General features: G+C 43.1%; 1 protein-coding gene across 3 annotated transcripts in view; it reads left to right on the plus strand.

Moving 5' to 3' along the window:
- LOC122550834 (serine/threonine-protein kinase Nek5-like) overlaps positions 1-26207 on the plus strand; it is a 96371-nt gene that overhangs the window by 53671 nt on the left and 16493 nt on the right. For all 3 annotated transcript variants that reach the window (XM_043692147.1, XM_043692148.1, XM_043692149.1), the window contains 4 exons: positions 2964-3050; positions 9277-9357; positions 11296-11358; positions 11929-12070. In XM_043692147.1, coding sequence (XP_043548082.1) covers positions 2964-3050; positions 9277-9357; positions 11296-11358; positions 11929-12070 — 373 coding nt within the window. The remainder of the gene's footprint in view (positions 1-2963; positions 3051-9276; positions 9358-11295; positions 11359-11928; positions 12071-26207) is intronic.

Here is a 26207-nt window from a genome sequence, read left to right on the forward strand (position 1 = left end):
GGGAGGAAACCGGAGCACCCGGAGGAAACCCACGCAGACACGGGGAGAACGTGCAAACTCCACACAGTCAGTCGTCTGAGGCGGGAATTGAACCCGGGTCTCTGACGCTGTGAGGCAGCAGTGCTAACCACTGTGCCACCGTGCCGCCCATGAGGTTTGGAGGTGGCGGAAATGATGGCGGATGATGCGCTGTACATGGAGATTGGTGGGGTGGTAGGTGAGGACCAGCGGGGTTCTGTCCTGTTCACAAATGATGAACTCGGATTTCAGCAGTTTCCTCATTCCCCCTCCCCCCACCTTGTCTCAGTTAAATCCATCGAATTCAGCACCGGCTTCCTAACCTGCAATCTTCTTCCTGACCTCTCCGCCCCACCCTAGTCTGACCTATCGCCCTCACCTTGACCTCTTTCCACCTATCACATTTCCGACGCCCCTCCCCCAAGTCCCTCCTCCCTACCTTTTATCTTGAATATACGGGTCTGATTCTGAGTGAATAGATAGAAAATTGGAAATTCAAATGGACAGTTTCTTTCCAATTGAAATCCTGTGAGAAAGCCCCTAACAGCCAGAAAATTTCAAGTGTTCTGACCCAGTTAAGCTTAATAGTTCCTCAGGAAAGGACTAAAAACTTAGTCTATCGCTATTAAAATGAACCTTTGAACAATCAGTGACACCCAACCAATCCCCTATCTCATGACCCCTGACTTAGATGACCAGACACCCCAGCATGCCAGACTTACTCCTTTCCCAGACCTGACCCCATTGCCCCAACATACCCCCAAACCCGGGCTATACACGACACCTTACCCCCTTCTGGCCTGACACTCTGGATCTGAAGCCCACCACCCAGACAACTATCAATCACTGACAACCCCTAGCCTGACCTCCCATGACCTCTGGCATACTAGCCCATTACCCATCTGGCACAGCTTTCATTCTGTTCCCAGCCTAATACAACCAAACAAGCTCTCATCAAACAGAACTGGCACCCTCAACTCCAAATATCTTACTGCAAGACCAGTCTCTGGTCTCTCCCACCAGTGTCCAGGCCCAAACTGACAGTGCACATTCTGGTGCCCTCCCATCAGACCGCTCCCACCCTGACTCCTCACCTGGCCCTTTCTGGCACCCTAATCACCTTATCTAACTAGTAACCTACCTTCTTGTGCACCTGGCAGACCACCTATTACCTGGCACCTCCTCACTTACCATAGACATATACCTGTCAAAATGGGTCTGGGAGCCTTCTCAGTGGAGAACCCGATATATGGCAGAAACTCACATTAAAAAAAGGATTGTATCTTGACCTGTAATGCTCCTCTTCTGATGAGTGGACTTTGTCCCACTTTCTTCTAATAGATGAATTCTGGACAGGCCAGATATGGAGTGTCTGACTGCAAAAGTCACCGACATGGAGCTCCCTCCTTCTTGACCTCTCTGCTTGCCTGATGTGTAGTAGCCCTCAGATTAAATCACTACTATCACCAGCTGCCTGTCTCTGAGAGTGCAGTGCGAGGTTTCAATAATACTTTGGTGACTTTATATAGTTACTATACTGAGTTGAATATTTTTCTCATTCTATGCTTTTTTGTGGTTCTTTTTTATATTCCTACAATGCTTTCGATATCTGTTGTTTCAGAATTTTGCTGCCTTCCTTCTTCATTCATTAATTTCTCCTCTTCTGCTGATCTCTGTCACCACGTACAAATTCAGCTGGGCCAGAATCCATTGGAGTTTAGAGGAATAAAAAAGTGATCTTTTTGAGATATCTTGAGAGGAGTTGACAGGATGGATGCTGAAAGGATGTTTTCTCCTGTAGGAGAAACTAGAAATACTTTAAAATTGAGATAAGGAGATTATTTTCTCAGTGTTTTGAATCTTTGAAACTCTTTCTGAAAGAGTAGTTGCAGCACAGTCATTGAATATATCTAAAGCAGAGATTCAAATTCTTGAGTGACTCAAATTGAATTCAGAGTGTGGAGTTAAGGCCACAATAAGATCAGCCGTGACCTTATTGAATGGCAGAGCAGGCTGTAGGATCTGAATGGCTTACTCTTTTTCCTAATTCATATGTCCATGTGCTGAGAAAGAGAGCCACATGAATAATTCATGGGGTCCTTTAAGGACATTCAAAACTGTTGAATTACCGAATAGATCATAGAATCCCAACAATGTGGAAACAGGTCCTTCAGCTCAACAAATCCACACTGACCCTGTGAAGAGCAACCCACCCAGACCCATTCCCCTACCCTATATTTTCCTTTGACCTAACCTACACATCCCTGAACACTACGGGCAATTTAGCACAGCCAGTTCACTTAACTAGCATATATTTGGATTGTGGGAGAAAACCCACGCAGACACTGGGAGAATGTGTAAACTCCACACAGACAGTCACCTGAGGTTGTAATCAAATCTATGTCCCTGGCGCTGTGAGGCTGCAGTGCTAAGCACTGAGCCACCATGCCGCCCCATGCACATTTCCTCTTTCAATCTATTAAAGCTAAATAAAATGGAGTAAAATGCCTGATGAGAAAGGGCCTGTACGATTTTTATGGACTTCATTAATAACAACATGAATTCTACTGCAAAACATCAGACTTAAATGAATCATGTGCTTTTTTGCGTGGGGAATTTAACCATATTTGGCTGAGGGTCTTGGGCACATGCTTTGCAAACCTATTTGTTAAACTGCCTACACATTGTAACACCATTGAAGGTGGTTCAGGAAAAAGTACAGTCTTACTCTGCCTACAAAAAACACTTGCCAAATTATGAGGTACTTTTGAGATCAGAATATTAACATTTGTGAAATGTGGTGGGTGAATCCACCTTTAAAACTCTCAATGTAAATAAAAATAATGTGCATTGCTCCTGTTCTAGCCAGATATTTTCAAACTGGTGAGAAGATATAACTAATGAACATATGGCTTTTGTGCTTCTTTTTTGCGCATGTGTCCTAGAATCATCCTGGTATATTAGCTGAGACATACCATATTGAAAAAGTGACTGAGCTTCAGGAACAAAACAAAGACAAACAGCCTCATCAGGTACTACAGCTTACTATCACAAATGGTATGATATCGCCTCCAACCGGGTATTTTGCCCAATGTAGCAATGCTTATGTTAACCCTCATAATATAAAAATCTGGGCTTGAATATCGTGCTGTTAAAGAATCCAAACAACATGTATGACAGCTAGCTATTGTATGTAAATATTTCCTTTTTCAGACACCTAATTGTTTTGTCTAATATTAAGCTAGTGGATTATGACAAAGGAGCAAGCTTTCAGTAGCATGTTATACTTCAAGTGGTTCAAGGTAAGATGGAAGATGAAACATTTCTACCCTCAGGTCACATGCTGTAATACAATGATGACATCATGGGCATGTCTCTTAAAGGCACACTGACCTCAAAAATGTGTAATGCCACACAAAAACAGAAATTGCTGGTGAACACAGCAGTCTGGCAGCATCCGTGGGAAGAAAGCAGAGTTAATGTTGTGAGTACAGTGACTCAAAACTGATCACAGCTAGGAAAATGTAGTATTTATGCTAAAGAAGAGATTGGGGGTTGGGGAGGAGATGTAAGCAGATAGGTGGAAATGGAGCCTAGGGTGAACGAGAGAGAGAAAGAGAGAGATATGAAAGGAGTAGACAGACGAGAGGATTATTGATGATAGGTGAGGACAGAACAGAAACTGAATAAATGATAAGGAGAGCTAAAGTAGGAGACAATGGGTCGGCTATGCTGAAAGCAACCCATGTCATGGCAAGACCCAGGTGTGGGGTTGGGTAAAATACATGAAGGGACAGAATCAGGTTATTGAGCTCAAGATAGAGTCCTAGAGGTTGCAGGGTCCCCAAGCGGATGCTGTTCTTTGACCATGCACTGAGGTTAGCTGGAGCACTACAGCAGGCTTGTGACAGAAATGTTGGCAGCGGAATACGGTGGTGAAGTGGCTGGCAACTGGAAACTCAGGGTCATGTTTATGGACAGAACATGGGTGTCACCCAGTCTGTCTCCCCAGTGTAGAGGAGATCATACTGTAAACAGTGAATACAATATACTACATTGAGTGGTGCAAGTAAATCCCTGCTTCACCTGGAAGGTGAGTCTGGGGCTTTGGATAGTGAGGGGGGGAAATAAATGGGCAGGTATTACACCTGCTGTGATTGCATGGGAAGGTGCCATAGGGGTGTGGAGAGGTGTTTGGAGTGGAGGAGAGGTGGACCAGTTTTCCTTGTTCTCTGATGCTAAAGTGCCATACTTCTGCTCAGGGCATCTCCTCATCAATATGTGTATCAGGTCACAAAGATAGATTGTGCATTGCATTATTCCCTGTGCATTGATTTTTGTTGCAGCAGTGAGATGAATATCTGAAGGTTTGTAATGTATCTTTAAAGGTTGAACTGTCCATTTTAATTGATGCTTTACTTCAGAACAACATTAGGATATGATTCCACATTCTATCGTGTGCAAGGTTGATTTTTATAGTAAACATGTTCATTCTTGAGATGTGAGCAGAGACTAGATTCCCTACAGCGTGGAAACAGGCCCTTTGGCCCAACAAGTCCACACCGACCTGCTGAAGCGCAACCCACCCAGACCCATTTCCCCTCTGACTAATATACCTAACACTATGGGCAATTTAGCATGGCCAATTCATCTAACCTGCACACTTTTGGAATGTGGGAGGAAACCGGAGGAAACCCATGCAGACACGGGGAGAATGTGCAAACTCCATACACCGTGCCGCCCACAAGGTGGCACAGACAGCCATTCTCCCCCCCTCTTGTGTTAAGCCAGCTTCTTGGAGAACAGCAGTCAGGTTTACTCCTTTGACAGTACCTTTCCAATCCACAACCTTTACTGCCAGGAAGGACAAGGACAGCAGACGGATGGGAATGCCACAACCTGAAACTTCTCCTCCAAGCCACATACCTGACTTGGCGCTATATCACTGTTGCTTTCATTTGCTGTAACACCCATTCAAATGACATTGTGGCTGTTCTTAGTCCCCATGGGCTGCAGTGGTACAAGAAGGCAGCTCACCCCTATCTTCTCAAGGGTAAGAAAGAATGTGTACAAATGCTAGCCTAGCCAGCAATGCCCACATCTCATGTGGGCAAGATGTCATGTTTACAGTGTGGGTACTGGTGATTCAGTTACTGCAGGCTGATATGAATTTGTGGCTAGAAGTTGTGAAAGCAGTTCTCACCTCAGGACAAACCTGAAAGGTACATGTTATTTATTTTGATTGTTAATTCTACCAGGAATATAAACTTGCAAAAACACTCTCTGTAATATTTGTTCCAAGCTTTTAGATGAAAATATTAGTGACATTTGCTTGTATAGAAATGACACTCATTATCCCTGCATCTTAAAAGGGACACAGTGTGACGGTGCTACTTCTTTAACAAGGATACGCTGTCCTTGGGATTTTTTCAGAGTGGTCGTAAAAGACGCAGATTCCGAAAAGTCTAAGTTGAAGGACTTTAGGGCCAATTTGATTATAGCTAGCAGATACTGCCTCAAGAAAAACGCTTTCAAGTTTTAAAAATCACGTACAATAAAGGGGAGTGGCCTGTGCTCCCAGCTCAGCTTTGCTTTGGTTTGATTTGGTTTTGGCTGTCAGTTAAAACAAAAAGCTGTTGGTCCCAATGAAGCATTTTCATGCTGGTCCTCTCACTCTCTCTGACATCTTTTGGAATATTGCGTGCAATTCTGCTCTCCTTCCTATTGGAAGAATGTTGTGAAACTGCCAGCACCCGGCCCAAACCCTTTCTTTTCATATACCCATCTAGATTTCTTTTAAATGTTTCAGTTGTACCAGCCTCCATCACTTCCTCTGGCAGCTCATTCCACACACGCACCATCTTCTGCGTGAAAAAGTTTCCCCTTAGGTCCCTTTTATATCTTTCCCCTCTTACATTAAACCTATACCCTCTAGTTCAAGACTCCCCCAACCCAGGAAAAAGACTTTGTCTATTTATCTGAGCTATGCCCCTTATGATTTTATAAACCTTTATAAGGTCACCCCTCAGCCTCCGACGTATCAGGGAAAACAGCCCCCAGCCCTAATCAGCCTCTCCCAACAGCTCAAATCCTCCATCCCTTACAACATCCTTGTAAATGTTTTCTGAATCCTTTCAAGTTTCACAACATCCTTCCAATAGGAAGGAGAACAGAATTGCAAGTTGGGATATCTGGTCAGCATGGACGAGTTGGACCAAAGGGTCTGTTTCCGTGCTGTACATCTCTATGACTCTATGACTCTCCTATAAGACCCTCTGTGATTTTTTTTTTCCTTTTGTGTTAAGGGGTGTTTATGGGGATTGTTGCAAATATTTGGAACAGCATCGTTAGGGTGGGATGATCTGTTGGGTTTCGGATAGGTTATGTTATTCAGTATTCTGTTCTCTTTTGTTTGTGTTTCATTCGGCAATCTTGTAAATAAATTCTGTTTTCTTTAAAACTATGTGGTTGGACAAACAGCATGTCTCCTAGAATATCTGTATTACACCTGCTTAAAACAACTAGCAAAGTTAGGGTCTGGCCGCTTCCTTAAAATGTTTTGAGGAGGTCTGGCCTGGTCAATAACAACAGGAATATAGGACCTCAAAGTAGTATCCCTTTTAGCAGTGTGCTCAGTGTGACCATAGCTGCTCTGTTTGTGATCTCAACTCCACTTTCCTGTCTACCCTTCAAAATCCTTGATCCTCTTGTCTATCCAAAGCCTAAATAACACAATCCTGAATAAACTTAAAGACTCAACCTCAATTATGTGCTGAGAAAGAAAATTCCACATTCTTATGATGAAGTGTAATGTGGATAAATGTGAGGTTATACACTTTGATAGCAAAAGCAGGAAGGAAGATTATTATCTGAATGATTATTGATTGAAAAAGGAAACAAGGTTTGGATGTCCTCATACAGCAATTGCTGAAAGTAAGTAGCAAGTGCAGCAGACAGTGAAGAAGGCAAATTGTATGTTGGCTTTCACAGTGAGAGGTTTTGAGTACAGGATCAGGGAATGACTTGCCACAATTATATAGGACCATGGTGAGACCGCACCTGGAATATTTAGTCTCCTTACCTGGAGAAGGATGTTCTGGCTATGAAGGGAGTGCAGCAAAGGTTGAATAGACTGATTCCTGATGACAAATGCAGAGAAGAGGGTTTGATTAGGACTATGTTCACTGGAGTTTAGAAGAATAAAGGGGGATCTTATTGAAACCTATAAAATTCTAACAGAACCTCACAGGGTAAATGCAGAAATATTGTTCCAGTTGACTGGGAATCTAAAACCAGGGGTCACTGTCAAAGGATCTGGGGTCATCCATTTAAGACTGAGATGAGGAGAAATTTCTTCACTCAGAGTTGTGAGTCTGTGGAATTCTCTATCACTGAACAGAGTTTGGGCCAAAACATTGAATGAAGAAAGAGATCAAAGAATATGAGGAGAGAGCAGGAACATTATACTGAGTTGAATGATCAGCTATGATCACATTGAATGGCAGAGCAGGCTCAAAGGGCTAAATGACCTACTCGTGTTTCTCTGTTTCTGTGCTTCATAATGAGACCTCTTATTCTTGAACTATGTATTAGTCTCGCTAAAAGAAGAACATTTTCCTGGTATATGCTGAATCCAGTCCTCTCAGATCTTATATGCTCCAGTAAGAGCACCTCCAGGTTTTCTAAATTTCAAAGCTATACAGGCTTAACCTGCCTCATATTTCCTCATAAGATAAACCCTTCATTCCATGAATGAGTAGAGTAAACCTTCTCTAAACTGCTCCTAAGCAATTATAAAGGAGTCATGTTAAAAATGAAAAAAAAATTGAAATGAATGAAGTATTTAAAGTCCCACTTATTATCAGGACAAATCACTTTCAAAACTGACAAATTCAGGGAACAATAAAATATATAGAGAATAGAGCTAAATTTACATATGAAGTCAGATGCAGAAAATTATCACCTGAACACCATTGTATATTGTTACGACTTGGTGGTGAATTCTTCTGTTAATTAAACCAAACACCCAGAAAGGCTCACCTTGCCTTGTAATCTGTTAAAGTATGAGTGACAGAGAATTCCACTATTTAAAGTAAATAATATCAATTTATTCCATATCTCTACAAGTGAACTTTAAGCAATAACTATTCACAACTCTCAGCCCCCTTTCTCTTGGCTGCTTATTATCTGCCTCCAACTCTATAACAATATTAGATTAGATTCCCTACAGTATGGAAGCAAGCCCTTTGGCCCAACAAGTCCACACTGATCCTCCAAAGAGTAACTCACCCAGACCCACTCCCATACCCTATGTTTACCCCTGACTAATGCACCTAACATACTATGAGCAATTTAGCATGGCCAATTCACCTGACCTGCATATCTTTGGATTGTGGGAGGAAACCCATGCAGACACGGGGAGAATGTGCAAACTCCATACAGACAGTCGCCCAAGGCAGGAATCAAACCCGGGCCCCTGGCGTGGTGAGGCAGCAGTGCTAACCACTGAGCCACCCGTCCTATATAAAAAAAGCACTTATTAAAATTACATCAACTTTATTTCAAAACCATATAGCAGCTGAAGTTGTCAGTGTCTTTCCTCTTTTGGCTGCAGATCTCCCTGGGTCGTTTTGTCTTTTACTGCGAAGATGTCTCATATGATAAAGGTACCCTTGAAAGAGAGTGTTTTTGAATGGCAATCTTTCTCAATTGCAGTCACTCCCTCGATTGCAGTTGTTCTGTCTGACTTTCAAACTGCCTGTTTTTTTTACCCCAATATCGGATTGTCTCATTCATTTGATGTTGGCAAAAACAAATTCAAACTCGATTGGGTTTTAGGTTCCTGGGGCATAATTTAAACTGATTGGTTAAATTTGAATTGTTGTCAAAATAGCAGCCAACTCAGGTATCTATTTCACAATCAAATGTTACATATTTTCAATTTTCCAGTACACACTGGGACTGCTAGTTAGTCATATGACAGGTGCTTGTAAGCTCTCAATGCAAAACAGTTTTCACTCTCTCTTAAAGGTACAGTGCACACATTCAAATTCATAACAGTTCTTATCGAAGAGCAATTTTTTTTCCTGACCAGTGGAATAACAAACTTCTTGGCACATTTAAATAGCTTATATTATGAAATCTCTATAGAAATATAAACTATTTGGCTGCGTAGTATCACTGGTGAAGCATCCTCCATATTGAAACTTTTGTTTAATTCATTTATTTCATTATACATTATTTTAAATTCATTGATAGGTCATTGAGGAAGATCTGAAGCAAATGAGATTGCAGCACCAAATGGAAAAGAAAGCACTGGCGCTCAAACACAAAGTTAAGGTAATGGTGGTTCCCCTCAGATTAAAAGTGCCCAATAATCATCATAACCATACACAAATGTTTTGTATCACCAAGTATGTGACTGAAAAATTGTGAAAATCTGTGGGATACAGTTAATATCCTGTCATCCTTCTAACTGAATAATTCACGTGACAGAGCATCAAATGTTCATAAAACGCATTAATATAATGACATAGCATTGGAATAACTAAAGCTAAATGTAAATTTTTTAAAAATAAGTCTTTTTAGGTATGTATATGTGCAGTTTTTATGCATGTTCCAACATTAAAAAAATTCACCAATTAATAAAATGATGCTGAGGTACAATGGAGCAGGTTATGGGGAAGTTAAAGTACAGACTAGAGCAAGTTAATTAAAGCATGTGACATTTGATGCAGCTATTGTTAAATGGCTATGCAATGTATAAGGTGTGATTTACACCTTGAGATCTTCAGGGAGAAGAAAAACAGTTTTGAAAGATGAATAGTATTAATTTTAAATTTTCACATGTTTTGTGAGAGAGCATTTGTCATGAAGGTCATGAAGAAAATGGCGATGATATGGATGCTTTCTTTAATAAAAGCTCTAGCATGTATGAATGAAACAGTTTTGATCAAGTTTATTGTATAAAACATTAAGATTAGATTAGATTCCCTCCAGTGTGGAAACAGGCCCTTCGGCCCAACCAATCCACACTGACCCTCCAAAGAGTAACCCACCCAGACCCATTTACCTCTGATTGATGCACCTAGCACTATAGGCAATTTAGCATGGCCAGTTCATCTGACTGGCACATCTTTGGACCGTGGGAGGAAACCCACACAGACACAGGGAGAATGTGCAAACTTCACACAGTTACCCAAGGCTGGAATCGAACCTGGGGACCCTGGTGCTGTGAGACAGCAATGCTAACCACTGAGCCAACCAAAATCAAGTTGACCATAGATTAGATTCCCTACAGTGTGGAAACAGGCCCTTCGGCCTAAGCAGTCCACACCGACACTTTGAAGAGTAACCCACCTAGACCCATTCCCCTCTGACTAATGCACCTAACACTATGGGCAATTTAGCATGGCCAGTTCACCTGACTGGCACATCTTTGGACTGTGGGAGGAAACTAGAGCACCTAGAGAAAATCCATGCAAACACGGGGAGAGTGTACAAACTTCACACAGTCACCCAAGGCTGGAATCGAACCTGGGTCCCTGCTGCTGTGAGGCAGCAGTGCTAACCACTGAGCCACCATGCCATCCCGAATCCAGTTACCAGACCTATCTGAAACAGCTTTATAATAACTTAATTATGTTTTGTTAACATTTATAAATAAAGCAAAATGCAGTATACCTCTGTTCACCCTGATTCCTTGACCACCCCTATTCCCACCACTTCATACTCATTTATTCAGAGCACAATGGCAGAAAACTATTAGAATACCACACTTTCAATCAGGTTCCTCAGTTAAGTGACTGATAAGTTTAAACTCTGAGATCTGTTCAACTAGATCATAAGTGTACTCTGTTAGCAGGAATTTTTATGTTTATACTTCCTCTGTATTTTTGACAGACTAACATATTTCTATTCTTACATACAAGTAAAATAATACTATTGGTGCTGTCCTTTAGACATTACATCAGGGGTTCTGTATGAGTGTGTTAATGTTTGCTGTGAATTATTTGGAGTATGTCATTATTAGTGTTAAAAATCACACAACACCAGATTATAGTCCAACAAGTTTATTTGGAAGTACAAACTTTCAGAACTACCTGATGAAGGAGCAGGGCTCCGAAAGCATGATTTTTAACTTTGTCCACCTCAGTCTAACACCTGCACCTTCACATTATATTAGATTGGATCATCGGTATAGTCCTTTGGAACTGAATAAACTAAAATCTGTCATATGTGTATTATTCTAAACAAGCTTTTCTTTTCCAAAATCAGGGAATAAAATTTGAGATAATGTTGGATGAAGAGTTGACTCATGAAGATTCCCAGCAAGAGGAGGTGAGTTTAACTACTGGAATGTTTTCTAAAGATAAAAATATTTTGGATCAGAATTTTGAAATCATTTTATTGCTCAACTGAAATGCAAATTACATTAGCAAGCACAGAGGTATAATAATTTGCATTTATCTGATGTCCTTAATCCATAGAATCCCTACAGTGTGGAGGCAGGCCATTCAGCCCATTGAGTCCGCACTGACCCTCTGAAGAGCATCCCACAATTAAATTAAACTACATCTCAGAGTGTTTCACAGATAAGGAAAATGACCAAAGGAGGGAGGTAGAAATCATTGATGGAATAGGCTTTGAGCAGCCTGATCCTGGAGAGAATTTCAGAGTCACTTACTATTGACTGAAAGCTCTGCTTGATGAAGGCAGGGCTTATACAGAAAGCAAACTAATACAAATACTGCCAGTAAAGCTACTATAATAAATCATCTTTGAAAACAATGATGATTTAAAGTTGGTCCTGACACCAAAGTTCTAATGTTGTCTTAAGATTGAACTAAAGATAAATGTTTCTGTTAATTTTCATGACAAATTAGCACAGCAAATGCCGTTATGTTTTAGGAACTGGACATGTTAAATAAAACACTGACGCACGAACAAGGAGAAATCCTTAAACAGAAGAAATGGCAGTTCACTGAGGCAGGAAATATTCTTGAAGATCTTGCAAACAAAACGTTAGAAGTAACATCCTCTCAAATGGAAGGTACGTAGAAAACTTTACCATATGCCCTTTAAATTTTTGCTGTATTAAGATATGCTTTACTGATGATTATCTATACAATACCTGTCAGAAATCTCAACTTTGATTTTGCATTCAACTCTGTACAAATGATCTGTGCATCAGATTAGCATCTACGATATTTTGGTTTTCAATTAGTATATTTTTTCACATTGAAAGGTGTAATCTAGAATGTGTTTTGATCACAGGAACTGATACAGATTTGTGATTTTCAATATGTTAACATTTGCAATGTATATCGCATACATTGAGTTCTCGTGGAATCAAATATCTTATTTATTTCAAGAAGCATTTATTGTTTAAAATTTATTTATAGCACTAAATATTCACAGGGCTGCACATCACAGACATGCACACATAGTCTAGCCTCTGTGCTTGCTGATGTTACTATACATTACACATGTGTAAATGACTGACTCCATTACACAGAGAGAATTACTGAAGGTGAGGTCAGTATCTTTATACCAGAATGTCACTTGTTATGATGTCTTGTGGATGTTTTAAAGGTACAGGCCTGTCCAGTCTGGAATCCACACCCAAATACAAAATCCTCCCTTTTCTCTTTGAAGAAGGTGAACCCTTTTTTGATAACATTGTTATGGACTGGGCCAGACCATTCAAAACACTCTTGAGCAGACAGCCCAGACTGTAACTTTGCAATTTGTTTCGGTTAGTGTACAGTGAAAATTACCCAGAGTAAGTTAGCCAGGTTGACTACCAGGTTTTAACACAGATGAAAATTTATTCACAAAATTACACAATGAAACACAAAGAACAGAATATGGAATACCCACAGAACTCAGACTATCCCAAACTAGACTTAATTGTGCTGTTCCGAATATATACAACAGTCCCAAGAAACAAACCCCCTTAAGCACCGAGCAAAAAATGAAACAGAGGCTTACAGTTCAAAGTTAGAAGGGCAGAAGGAGAGAGAATTAATGCCCCACTGCTGAATTCTTAACTGAAGTTCTGAACAGAACTGCTCAGCTAGAGAGCAGGCCACGCCCCCTTGACTTATACAGTTACTTCTACAAACATAAACGCTTTGGCCTAACGTTTTATCTGTTTACGTATAAACAAAAAGACCTCCCAATACTCTTTCATCTCTCAATTTGGAGCCGGAATTGGCTGGGTTTACGACTCCCCTGGAAAAAACCAAGGACATATTATCCTTGACAAACAGAACAGCTTTTAAAAAAAAAGGACCTGCTTTGTGACACCTTTCTCCTTAAGAAAATGAACCATCAATATCCAAAGATGGCTTCATTTTTAAAACCCCTCAAAGCAAAAAAAATGGTTTGTACTCTAAAACACACATGTACACTACACTGACTACACGCATGTAAACATGCACAACCACATTCGAATTCAGACAATGGCACACCCGCCACTGAACGCCTCCATATCTCATTCGAGTCTCAATAACACATCAGCAATCACGTTTTCACAACCTGCCACATGCACAATTGTCAAGTTGAATGGCTGCAACAACATTGAAACAGTCTTGTATTTCTGTCCTTAAATTTCTCCACGAATGTCAATGGGTTATTATCAGTGTATACAATTGTCTCAGATGTGTTGCTGCTAATATAAACACTGAAATGAGGTAATGTTAACACCAAGCTCAAAGTCTCTTTCTTCACCATAGAATATTTCTGTTGCTGAGCATTCAACTTCCTGGAAAAATACCCAATAGGTCTTTCATGCTCCTGCAGGAGCACTGCGCCAACGCCCACATCACTGGCATCGATAGCCACTTTGAAAGGCTTCATGGAATATGGTGTGGCCCATACTGGGGCAGTGGTTAACACAGTCTTTAGGCTGTCAAATGCCTTTTGACAGTCTGCTGTAGACTGAAACTTCTTGCCCTTTTTTAACAATTCAGTGAGTGGAGCAGCCACACTGCTAAAATTCGGCACAAACTTTTGGTAAAATCCACTCAATCCCAGGAACTGTAGTACTGCTCTATTCATTAATGGTATGGAAAATTCCCCAATACTTTCGATTTTGCATCCTAGCTAGGTTTACCACCAAGCCTGCCTTCTGAAGTCGATCGAACAAGTCCGATAAATGTTGTAAATGTTCGTTCCCTGAGTGACTAAAAATCGCCAGGTCATCAATATACACCAGACAGTTGTGTAATCTGGCATTTACCCAATTATCTAGTCTTTGAAATGTGGCTGGAGCGTTTTTCATACCAAATGGCATGACTTTGAAATGACACAGTCCATTTGGCATTACAAAAGCTGAAATTGCCTTTGCTCTCTCTGACAGAGGTACCTGCCAGTAGCCTCTGAACAAGTCCAACTTAGAAATGTAAGCTGCTTGTCCCAATTTGTTGACACAGTCCTGCTGTATCGGTCTTTGTAACGGCATTAACTTTGCGATAGTCCACATATAACGGTTGGGTACCATCTGGCTTTGGCGCCATGATTATGGGCAAGGTCTAGTCACTGTAACTCACTTCGATTATGCTATCTTGGAGCATGAGGAGAAAGTGAGGTCTGCAGATGCTGGAGATCAGAGATGGAAATATGTTGCTGGAAAAGCGCAGCAGGTCAGGCAGCATCTAGGGAACAGGAGAATCAACGTTTCGGGCATTAGCCCTTCTTCAGGAATGAAGAATGGCTAATGCCCGAAACGTTGATTCTCCTGTTCCCTAGATGCTGCCTATCTTGGAGCATGCATTCTATCTCCTTCTGAACCTGTGCCAACTTTAGAGGGTTATGCCAAAAAGGATGGTGCTTAATTGGAATAGCATCTCCTACATCTATATCATGCATAATTAGGTTAGTACTCCCCATTTTATTTCCCCATATCTCCCCATGTGATAGTAATAAGTCTTTCAGGTCATTTTGATTTCCTTGTGGAAGGTAACTCAATAATTTATCCCAATTTTTGACAACTTCCTTGTTATCCAATTTTATTTGAGGAATGTCCAATTCAGAATCCTCTGAATGTGGTTCTTACTTCTGTGCTGTAATCATTAACATCTTCCCCTTTTGCTTTCCTTCCCTGTCAAAATGCCTTTTGAGCATATTCACATGACACACTCTATGAGATTTCTTCCAGTCTGGAGTCCCTATCAAGTAGTTTTCCACAATTAATTTCCTCTCAATTTGATAGGGTCCATTAAACCTTGCTTTTAAAGGTACACCTATTACTGGAAGTAACACTGATACCTTATCCCCAATGGCAAAATTGCACATTTGTGATTTCTTATCCGCTTCCTGTTTCATTATACAATTATGCGATACTTTTAAACGCTGTCTAGCCAACTCCCCAACTCTATTTAATCGTTCTGTAAAATTTGACACATAGTCCAAATGTGTGGTCTCTGAATTCTGAGTTATTAATTTCTCCTTAATCAATTTTAACGGTCCTCTTATTTCACGCCCCAAAATTAATTCAAATGGACTGAATTAGGTTGATTCATTTGGTGCATCTCTGGTCACAAAAAGCGCATAAGGAACTCCCTTAACCCAATCATCTGTGTGGTCCTGACTATAGGCCCTCAATATGGTCTTTAGTGTTTGATGCCATTTCTCTAGCACTCTCTGTGATTCTGGATGGTACGCAGTAGATTAAATTGTGTTATTCCCAAGCTATCCATAACCTCCTTGAATAGTTTGGATGTGAAGTTTGATCCTTGATCTGACTGTTAGCAATCCGTATCTAGTAAAAAATTTAAATAATTCTTCTACACCCTTTTATCTATGATATTGCACAATGGAAATGCCTCGGGAAATCTAGTCGACACATCAATTATTGTTAATAAATACTTACTCTCACTTTTTGTTTGAGGTAGGGGTCCTACGCAATCAGTCAAGACTCTTGTGAAAGGTTCCTCAAATGCTGAAATAGGTATTAAAGGTGCAGGTTTTATTACTGCCTGTGGCTTTCCGATTAGCTGACATGTATGACACGTCTGGCAAAATTCAGCTACATCCTTATGTAGTCCAGGCCAGTAAAATGTTTTTGTAATTTGGCCTGTGTATTCCTCACCCCTAAATGACCTCCAAGTGGTAGCTCATATGCCACTCGCAGCACCTCCTTTCGATACCCTACTGGCAACACAATTTGATGAACTTCTGCCCATTTCTCACCTGCTTGAATATGTGATGGTCTCCATTTCCTCATTAAGACATCATTTGTTAAGTAATAACACACAGGGATGCATTCACCCTCTGTCCATGTGTATTCCATTTGCTATAACTGCTTTAAGTTCTCATCTTTCTGGTGTAACTCAATAAGCTTAGCAGAGCTAAAGATACTTGCATGTTTACCTATTTGATCCTGTTCTGTCCCACTTATCTGATCAAAAGAAGTTTCTGATAATGCTACTTCAGCTTCCTTATCTGTGCCTTTTGATTTCTCCTGCTTCAACGTATGACTCTGTGATCTCATTACTGCACAATCAGGGAAGATTCCTGAATAAATGTCCTGCATTTCTTCAGTTGCCTGCATCTCCACTGGCTTTTCAACTAAAGTAGGCAGCACACTTCGTGGTGAATCAGCTGTATCATTTGCAAGGACAAATTGTATTCCTGGAGCTGAGAGATGTCCAGTACTCCTACCACAAATTCTGCACTCTTCTCTGGACTCTCTAGCCTCACTTTATATAAGTGAGCTCTTTTTGACTCATCATGAATTCCTGTTACCAGTACCTTACTGGCAATAATCCTTCAGAAATACATATCTCCTCTTCAGTCAGCATCACATACTGAGATGATCCTGTGTCCCTTAATATTGTAGCCTCTTTACCTGCAACTCCTCGCCTATGTGAATAAACTTTACCTTTGCAGGTATTTTTTATTAAGCAAATCAGGCACTTCCTCCTTAGTCAAGCTCTGATACAGCTTTCTAGCTTCCATTGGGCTTTCTGTTATCATGTCAACAAAACTTCCAGGCTTGTCCTGTTTTCCTTCATCTGGTTTTCTCCTAGCCAACCAACACTGTGATTTCATGTGATCTACTTTGTTACAATGAAAACACCGGAGCTTTTTACCTTCTTTATCCCCTTCAACGGTTTCCTTTTTACCCTGTGGTAAGTTATCCGTATGATATTCACTGAGGTCTACCTTTCCCTTTCCACATGAGGATTTCTCTTTGCCCCAGTTTCTCTCCCTCACGGAATTGATTCTGGAAGCCAAACCATATTTTATGGACCAGCTCATAATCATCAGCCACTTCAGCTGCTAACCTTGCTGTTTTAACTCTCTGCTCTTCCACACTAAGGTTACCCTCAGCCTTTATCTCCAGCCTTTTAAGCTGACTTTCCTTTTTAAGTGTCAGTTTTTGAGTTCAAATGCTCTCTCTTTTTCCCTCTCTTCTGTTTTTAATCGTAACTCAAACTGTTTCAATTCTGCTGCCCTTTCCTTATCTCTCGCCTCTAACTCAAGCCGCTTCAATTACAATTAAATTCTTGCCATCTCTATAAATTCTGATGGTGTTTCTAGCAAGTTTAAATGCTGAGCTACTGCTGTAATTTATCTCCCCCTTCCACACAGAATGAGGCAGCTCCAACCCCAGCTTGTCTGCTAATTCCTGCAGCTTGGCCTTAATCACCTTTTGCAAAACTGCTAAGTTCACCTCGTCCAGCTCCATAAAACTGTTAGTGACTGAAAGAGCCATCACTATCCCAAGTTTCGTCTACCCAACCAAAACAACACCCGAAATAAAGACACTAGCACCTACCAATCGCTGTTTAAAATCCTGCAAAGAGCCCCCAATCTGTTATGGACTAAGCCAGACCACTCAAAACATTCTTAAGCAGGCAGCCTCAGACCATAACTTTGCAATTTGTTTCGGTAAGTGTACAGTGAAAATTACCCAGAGATAGTTAGCCAGGTTGACTACTAGATTTTAAAACAGACAAAAATTTATTCACAAAAAATACACAATGAAACACAAAGATCAGAATATAGAATACCCACAGAACTCGGTCTATCCCAAACTAGACTTAATTATATTTTTCCAAATATACACAACAGTCCCTATGAACAAACCCCTTAAACACTGAGCAAAAAATGAAACAGAGGCTTCCAGTTCGAAGTTAGAAGGGCAGAAGGAGAATCTAACAGCCTGTTTCCACACTGCCCATTGCTGAACTCTTATCTAAAGTTCTGAACTGAACTGCTCAGCTAGAGAGCAGGCCACACCCCCTTGATTTTTACCGGTTATTTCTACAAAGGTAAAAGCTTTGGCCTAAAGACTCACCTGTTCACATATAAACAAAAAGATCTCCCAATATCCTTTCATTTCTGTACCAAACCCAGCCAATTCGGAGCCCAGACTGTTTATAACCACTCTAGAAAAAACTCTTGACAAAAGGAACAGCTTTTAGAAAAAAGGACCAGTTTTGTGACAATATTTACAAGGATGGATATAGATTCATTGTCTCTATACATCCAAATAATACCTTGTTGGACATGTGAAGTGACCAGATCTGGTTCTTATAAAGTTATCATAACTTGGTGTTGTAGCTTCCCTCAGTGCTACCTGTCATCACAGATTTGTTGAAGAAGTGTGGTATGTTGTCTGATTGTTGTCTGGTGTGATATTTGCAGTATCTGAGTTGTCATCTTGTGTGATGGTTGGATGATGATATACAGGCCAGATAAGTGTACTTACCCACAGGATTTGACCATTGCTTACTATAAAGTTAGATAACCTAGCACACACGACAGCAGAGTATCTTTCCGTGAACCTATGTGTTCATGCGAAAATCTCAAAACCTGTATATTCTTTGTCCTTGTTCAAGTTAGGATACCTGTGTTTACAATTATGTTTGTTGGGGAAATAAGTCTTGTGCCAAATCATTTAAAACAAAATAAGTCAGGAAATGTTTACAAAACAAACAATAACAAATGTTACAAAACATTTACAAATGCCATGCAAGAACTGTAACAAACACTACATTGGACAAACAGGCAGAAAACTAGCCACCAGGATACATGAACATCAACTAGCCACAAAACAACTAGTGACTCTCTCTCACTAGTATCCTTACGTACAGATAAGGAAGGGCACCATTTTGACTGGGACAACACATCCATTCCAGGACAAGTCAAACAGAGATACACATGAGAATTCCTAGAAGCATGGCATTCCAACCGGAACTCTATCAACAAATACATTGACTTGGATCCCATTTACCACCCCCTGAGAAAAAGAACAGGAAATGACTTCACCATAGGAAATGATGTCACCACATGAAATGACATCACCAACCCAAGGAAAACCAAACATATAAATAGAAAGCAGGAAGCACCAGCACTGTTTTGTCTGGAGGCTCACTAAAGATGTTACCTAGTATGATGATGAAACGTCTGAAAATGAACCTTCCAGCTCAGCAAGCAAACTTACATCCAGAATATTTTCAAGGCTGGGATGTTTGCCAGAAGGGGTGAGGTGCAGAGAATAGGAGCACGTGCTGGATTGTGTCTTCCAACCCCTCTACAAGCTGCTTTTGAGGCAGCTAGTACCCTGTGGAACACCTTAGAGAGTGGTGTTGGTAAGGAACAGGGCAGGGGAATGTGCAAAAAATTGTACGCAGCTTGAAAACAACCCTTGAATGTGTGCAGGTGGTACCCTGCGGTCTCCCAGGTACACCTTACAGTTTTGTTGTGGCGAGGGGCACAGGGAGCCTGAACCATCACACTGGCAGGCTGGGTCTGACCGAACCACCATTCGACTGTCTCAGTGATGTTAAGTGGGATAGCCATCAGGGGAATGCCTCCCTTAGAGTGGACAGGAATATAGGCACACACCCAGCAGTGGGAGTAATTATTGGCCTGAGTCATGTGCAGAAAAGTGTTAATACGCAGCTCCCGCTTGACACAATGCTGTTTCAAGGCTGTTAGATCCCCTGTTCTCTATTAATGCGAGCAGGGTGATGAGGAGCACAGGGATTATTTCTGGCATGTTGCAGCAGGCAGGCGAAAGGTACTTCCGTGGCTTTCTCTTCGGGTTCCTCTGGTGATGGGGCCTTCTTCCAGCGTGTGGTGTGTGTCCATTCGGGTCTTCCTTCAACCTTGACTGCAGTCAAGGAACGGGCCATTCCACCGAGGAGAAAGAGAAGTCTTTTCAAACGATTTGATCAGAACATAATCCCCAGGGTGGAAGGGATTCATCGGGTCATTACTGGGGGTGGGGATGGCCTCCTTGACCAGAGCATGGTTATGGGCAATCATTTTGCTTAGGGCTTTAACATAATCTAGCAGGGTCTCATGCGTCAAAAAGGAGTACCACACCCACTGGGAATTTGGGAGGTCAAGTCCTAGTTGGCATCAGCCGCCCCATTAGGACCTCAAATGGGGTCAGTCCTATTGTTCCACTGACCTGGCTCCATACAGTGTAAAGAGCTAGGGGTAAGGCCTCAGGCCACGGTAGACCTGTGTCTTTCGTGATCTTTTTTCAGAGTGTTCTTAAGGGTTCCATTCATCTGTTCCACTATCCCTAAGGACTGGGGTTGATATGGAATGTGATATTTCCAGGCTTCTGAGGTAAAATGTGTATCCCTATCGCTGTTGAAGCTCTCTGGGACGCCGAAACTAAGGATCACATCCTTCATGAGACATTTATTTACAGTTCTAGCATCGTCTTTTCTCGTGGGGAAAACCTCGATCCGCTTGGAAAACATGTCAATCAGCACCAACATGCACTTAAAACCTTGCCTTGGGGGGCATACGCACAAAATCAATCTGAACGAGGTTAAAAGGGCCATTAGGAGCTGGCAGGAGATCGAACTTGGCCACTGGCCTGGCATTGTTATTTTGGAGGCCTATTGATATTAAGGCCTGAACCGCTGCAGCAAAGCCTGGCGCAATCTACTGTTGTTGTACTGCATGTATCATCCCTCTTTTTCCTGCATGTCCAATGCCATGAGCAGCTCAGGTGAGGACATGCAAGAAGGATTTGGGGCCGATAATTCACCTATCTAGGTGTAACAGGAGTCCCAAACGCAACTCTCGCGGGCGCCTATGCGTGACCAGCTATCTTTTTCAGCTGGCAAGGAGTGCTGTTGTGCGTCTCGTATATCCTCGACTAAATCTAAGCAGTTATTTTAGGGCATGAGGGACGCGTATTGTGGGGCCACTGCAGCTTTTCTGGTGTCGTGATTGGCTCTAGTGTTGCCCTGTGAAATTGGTTTATCACCGGTGGTGTGGGTGGTGCATTTGATGATGGTGATAGTGGAAGGGAGCAGGATGGCCTATAAAAGATTATTAAGGAGGTGGGCATGTTGTAAGGGTTTGCCAGAGGAAGTAATGAAACCTCTATGTTGCCAGAGGACACTGAAATCATGGACAACCGAAAGGCATTTCGGGAGCCAGAATAAATGTTAACAGACTGCTTATTGGCAAGAATATATGCTCTGGTGACGGCAAAGAGTTGTCTGCCTGAGGCAAAGTTTCTTCTGGTAGCGCAGCGGCCTCTAGGTCTCAAAAGGGGGTGCAGATTGCGTAGCCTGCTCGCATCTGGTGATCGGGGGCAGAAAGAGGAGCCATCCGTGAAAAGAATGAGATCCGGATTGTCTAACGGGGTTTCAGAAAGGTCAGGCCATGAGGTCACAACCTCTTGGACTGTGTGCCCACAGTCATGGTCGTCTGGGGGGGAGTTCTGTCGGACAGGGAGAAGAATGGCCGGATTTAAAGCGGGGGCACGCTGGAGTGTCAGGTTGGTACGCTATGAATGATCTCATAGCCAGTTTTCATTGAAGCTGTAAAATGTTGAATTGCTGCTGAATTTAGCAACAGGGAGACCGAATGAGGAACAAAAAAAGTGCATGGATATTCAAGCACAACCGGGGTGGTGGACTTTTCTACCATTATCATGGTAGCTGCCACAGCTCGCAAACAGCTTGGCATTCCCCTTACAACAGGTGGCAATTGTACAGAATATAAAGCTGCATGGCATCGGAGAACCCCATGCTGCTGTGTTAAAATTCTGAACGCATAGCCCTCCTTTTCATCCACATATAGCTGAAACAGCTGCTTGAAATTGGGGATGCCGAGGGCCGGGGCCAAGGCCAAAACCGGTTTCAGTTCATTAAAGGCCAACAGCATTTCAGGTGTCCAGGTCACCTGGGTTTGCTGTTTTGGCAAGGAGGCTTCGCGAAGAGGAGCATCAATGACGAGGTAGTTGGGTATCCAATAGTTAACCATTGCCCAAAAAGGACAAAAGTTCAGTCTGCATAGTAAGGGGAGAGAGTGCGGCGATACAGTCGAGAGACAAGGAGCGAAGGCCATACAAGAGTTTGAAGCCTAAATATTGCACTGACAGTTGGCAGAGCTGCATCTTTTCAACAGAAACCTTCTGGTATCATATCCTGGTATCAGGCAACGGAGCAGGGCAATCATATCTTGCAAACAGGCAACAGGCAAGTCAGAGGCCACTAACAAATTGTCAGCATATTGAACCAAGGTACTGTTAGATAGGAGGTTGAGATCCTTGAGGATCTGGTGGACCGCCGAGACATAGACAGTGGGGCTGTCCATGTACCCTTCAGGAAGCTGAGTCCATGTATATTGGCAACCGCAGTGAGTAAAGGCAAAAAGGGAGAAAAAGGCTGAATAGAGATAGACAACGGTGAAACAAGTGGCTGAGGAAGGGAGGCTAATGAGGACAGCGTTCATATTAGGTACCACTGACTAGCACGGGGCAATGATGGCATTAATGGCCCTCAGGTCCTGCACAAAGCGCCAGCGACCTGGCTTGCCTGGTTTGGGAATGGGGAAGACAGGGGTGTTACAAGGGCTGGTAGTAGGCACCAGGATGCCTTGTTGGAGGAGAGAGACAATAACAGGTTTAATACCTTCCCGGGTAGCGGATGACAAATTGTATTGCTGAATGGATGGCAAGGCGGCGCCAGTTTAAAAAGTAACCGTATGAGGCGGCGCAGAGAGCATCAGGCCCCTGTGATTGGAATGTCAGAAGCGTCCAAAACAGCAAAGGGTGTCATAGGAGGGAGGTGGGGGCGGAGTGTGTAAGGTGAAGATGAAGTTCACGGTCAAGTAGCAGCTCCTAAGGCAAAACCCCTCCCCGTTGTGAATAAGCGATATGGATAAGAGCCCGGGTCTGCGGGATCTAGGGGTATAATGTCTGTTGCAGAATCTGAAGCCTGTACACCATGGGACCTAAATCCTTTGAGTGTCGGGGGTATTTACGATGACAGCAACATGAGGTGAAGAACTGGGGTCAGGCCAGAGAAATGTGCACTGAGTGGCATCCAGCAGGACCTCCACAGCCAGCCCTTCTTCCCCAATAAAGTAGAGCACCGTGAGCGTAAGCGTAGAGGGCATTTTAAGGTGGGAATCCACCAGTGCCAATTAGGACGAGTCAGGGTGTTGGAGGAAGGCAGCAGCACAATGAAGGGAGCACAAGGGTTGACTGGTCTGAATGATCCACTGTAGAAAGGTTTGGAGGGAGAGACAAACAGGGCAGCAAGGTGGGAAAGAGGGAGTTGAGAAACGAAGCCCGAGTGGAGTGGTTGGAGAAAGACCATGTGTAGATGGAAGGGGTAGGAGGAGATAAAGTGGGAGGAATGTTCATGGCCAAAAGGGCTTGTAAAAGGGGGGTAGCGGGAGTTCCGAGGTGAGGTAGTCCAGGGAACAATGGATGGATACATTGAGTTTGCAAAGAGTTTGTCAACTGAGAAGGGCCACTGGACAGGAAGGGAAAATAATAGCAGTGTCTGGGACCAAGCGAACTCACTTGGATGGGCACATGGGTTGATAGCGATTCAGCTATAGGCATTCTAGAGATACCCACAGTACGGGCAGTAGTGGAGCTGAGAGGAGGTACAGAGGACTCCGGAGTCCACCAAAACCAAGACAATACGAACTCCCCCATCTCAACATTCAACGTTGGATGCTCAGGTGGGGAGTGGGAAAGTCTTATCAGTGGGAAAAGGGTCCAGAACAGTGTTGGGAGCCTGGTGAAGCTGTCACGGAGACTGAGGCGGCAAAGAGTAAAGCCAGTATTGTGTCAGGGGGTGGTACTGTGTCAGGGGCTGGTATTGTGTCAGGGGCTGGTATTGTGGGAGAGGCTGGTATTGCGACAGGGGGAGGGCGGAATGTTCAGACTGATAGTTGCGGGCCCAGTGTCCTAAATTTCCGCATGCCTTGCACCTGTCTCTTTCCTTTGTATAGTGACCTGGACGATTTTGGTCCCAACCCTGTGCCATGCGAGGATAAACCACCCTTGGCCTTTCATAATCAAATGATCCCTGTTGGTCCATATTGGAGAGGAAGGAGACGACCTCCTCCCAAGTTTTGGTGGGCCAGTTGAGCTGGTGAGATTTAAAAGCCAGGGTGTGTCGGGATTGCAGGCAATTAAGGAGAGTTTAAGGAGAGGAATTTTCTGTTTTCCTGAAGGGCAATTCTGACATGAGACTCCCATGCTTCCCTGAATCGAGCCAGGAAATCAGGCAGCATCTCATTGGGCCTTTGCATGCGCTAAAATCTGAGCGTTGGCAGGTGGCCTTCAAAATAAAAGGCTTCATCGTTTTGGCCTCAAAGGTTTCCCATGAATCACGGGGAAAAGTAAAGGAATGCTTAACAGCAGCACAGTGGGAGCCGTAAGCGAGGTACAGCAGAATGCTAATGTCTTGGGCGGTGCAGTGGTTAGCACTGCTGCCTCACAGCACCAGGGACCCAGGTTCAATTCCAGCCTTGGGCAACCGACTGTGTGGAGTTTGCACATTCTCTCCGTATCTGCGTGGGTTTCCTCTGGGTGCTGCAGTTTCCTCCCACGATCCAAAGATGTGCAGGTCAGGTGAATTGGCCATGCTAAATTGCCCATAGTGTTAGGTGCATTAGTCAGAGGGAGTGGGTGGGTTACTCTTTGGAAGGTCGGTGTGGACTTGTTGGGCCGAAGGGCCTGTTCACACACTGTAGGGAATCTAATCTAATCTTGGGGAAGGCAGTCGTGAATATCATAAATTTGGAGGAGCCATTCATAAAACGGAGCTTTAAGGGGTCCAGAGCATCTTGGAGCATACCGCGGACCTCTGTGTGAGTCCAAGGTTTTAAAAAGGGGGTTTCCCCTATCATAACATGGGGAAGCTGAATGCTGAGCTGAGCAGTCATACTGCGGGTGATGAGTTGCTCACCTGGGGCAGCAGCAGGAGAGATGACAGCGTGAGATGTATAACGCAGGGGTTGTTGAAGAGACATGAGATGTATCAAGGTGGTATGCTGGAGGAATCACCTGGGGTTCCTCCCTGCTCAGGCACAGTTGACCCAGTGCCCCCTCCCCCCTTCTGAATGTATAGTGAACTGGACTGTGTAGCCTCACCTGGAGTGCTGTCAGTTTGAGGGGCAGTGGCCAGGCACGGGCAGGTAGTGACAGGAAGTTTTGGGGAATTGGGAGGTAGAAAGCAGTAGCAGCAGAGCAGTGAGGAGGCGAGGTGGCAACAGCAACAGCAGGTGCAGGGGAAGTGGGCCAGTTTCCTTAACTTCAGAGGGCTGGTGGCCTTTTGCAATCTCCTTAAACTTATCAAGACACTGTAACATGTAAGCATGGTCCCATCCAGGATCCCCATACCCACCCGCAATGTTCGTCATCCAATAGTCAATCTTTTCCAATATAAAGGAGCCACTATATGGCCAATTCCTGTTAGACCAACTGTATAAGTCAGAAGTAAATGGAATAACATATCTGCCATCGTCCGTCAGCCAGTGACCCAGGTGGAACGAGGGGGTCTCCTATCTTATTCCTGTGTTATACTCATTTACCGTGGCGCTTCAGGGTCTTTGTGGACAGAACCAGAGGACCCGGGAGCCCTTCACAGCAGGACAAAGCAAATTTGTCCCTGGGAAGTACAGCCCTTCCACCTGCCATTTGGAATTCACTGACCCCCATTGAAACCTTACCGGTCCGTGGCGTGAGTCTGTAACCTATAAAAAAGAACAAATAATACCACACAAAGACAAACTGGCGCAGGGATGGAAATGTGTTGCTGGAAAAGCGCAGCAGGTCAGGCAGCATCTAGGGAACAGGAGAATCGACGTTTCGGGCATTAGCCCTTCTTCAGGAATGAGGAAAGTTGGTCCAGCAGGCTAAGATAAAAGATAGGGAGGAGGGACTTGGGGGA

The sequence above is a fragment of the Chiloscyllium plagiosum genome, chromosome 6, assembly GCF_004010195.1.
Source record: "Chiloscyllium plagiosum isolate BGI_BamShark_2017 chromosome 6, ASM401019v2, whole genome shotgun sequence".
Classification (NCBI taxonomy): domain Eukaryota; kingdom Metazoa; phylum Chordata; class Chondrichthyes; order Orectolobiformes; family Hemiscylliidae; genus Chiloscyllium; species Chiloscyllium plagiosum.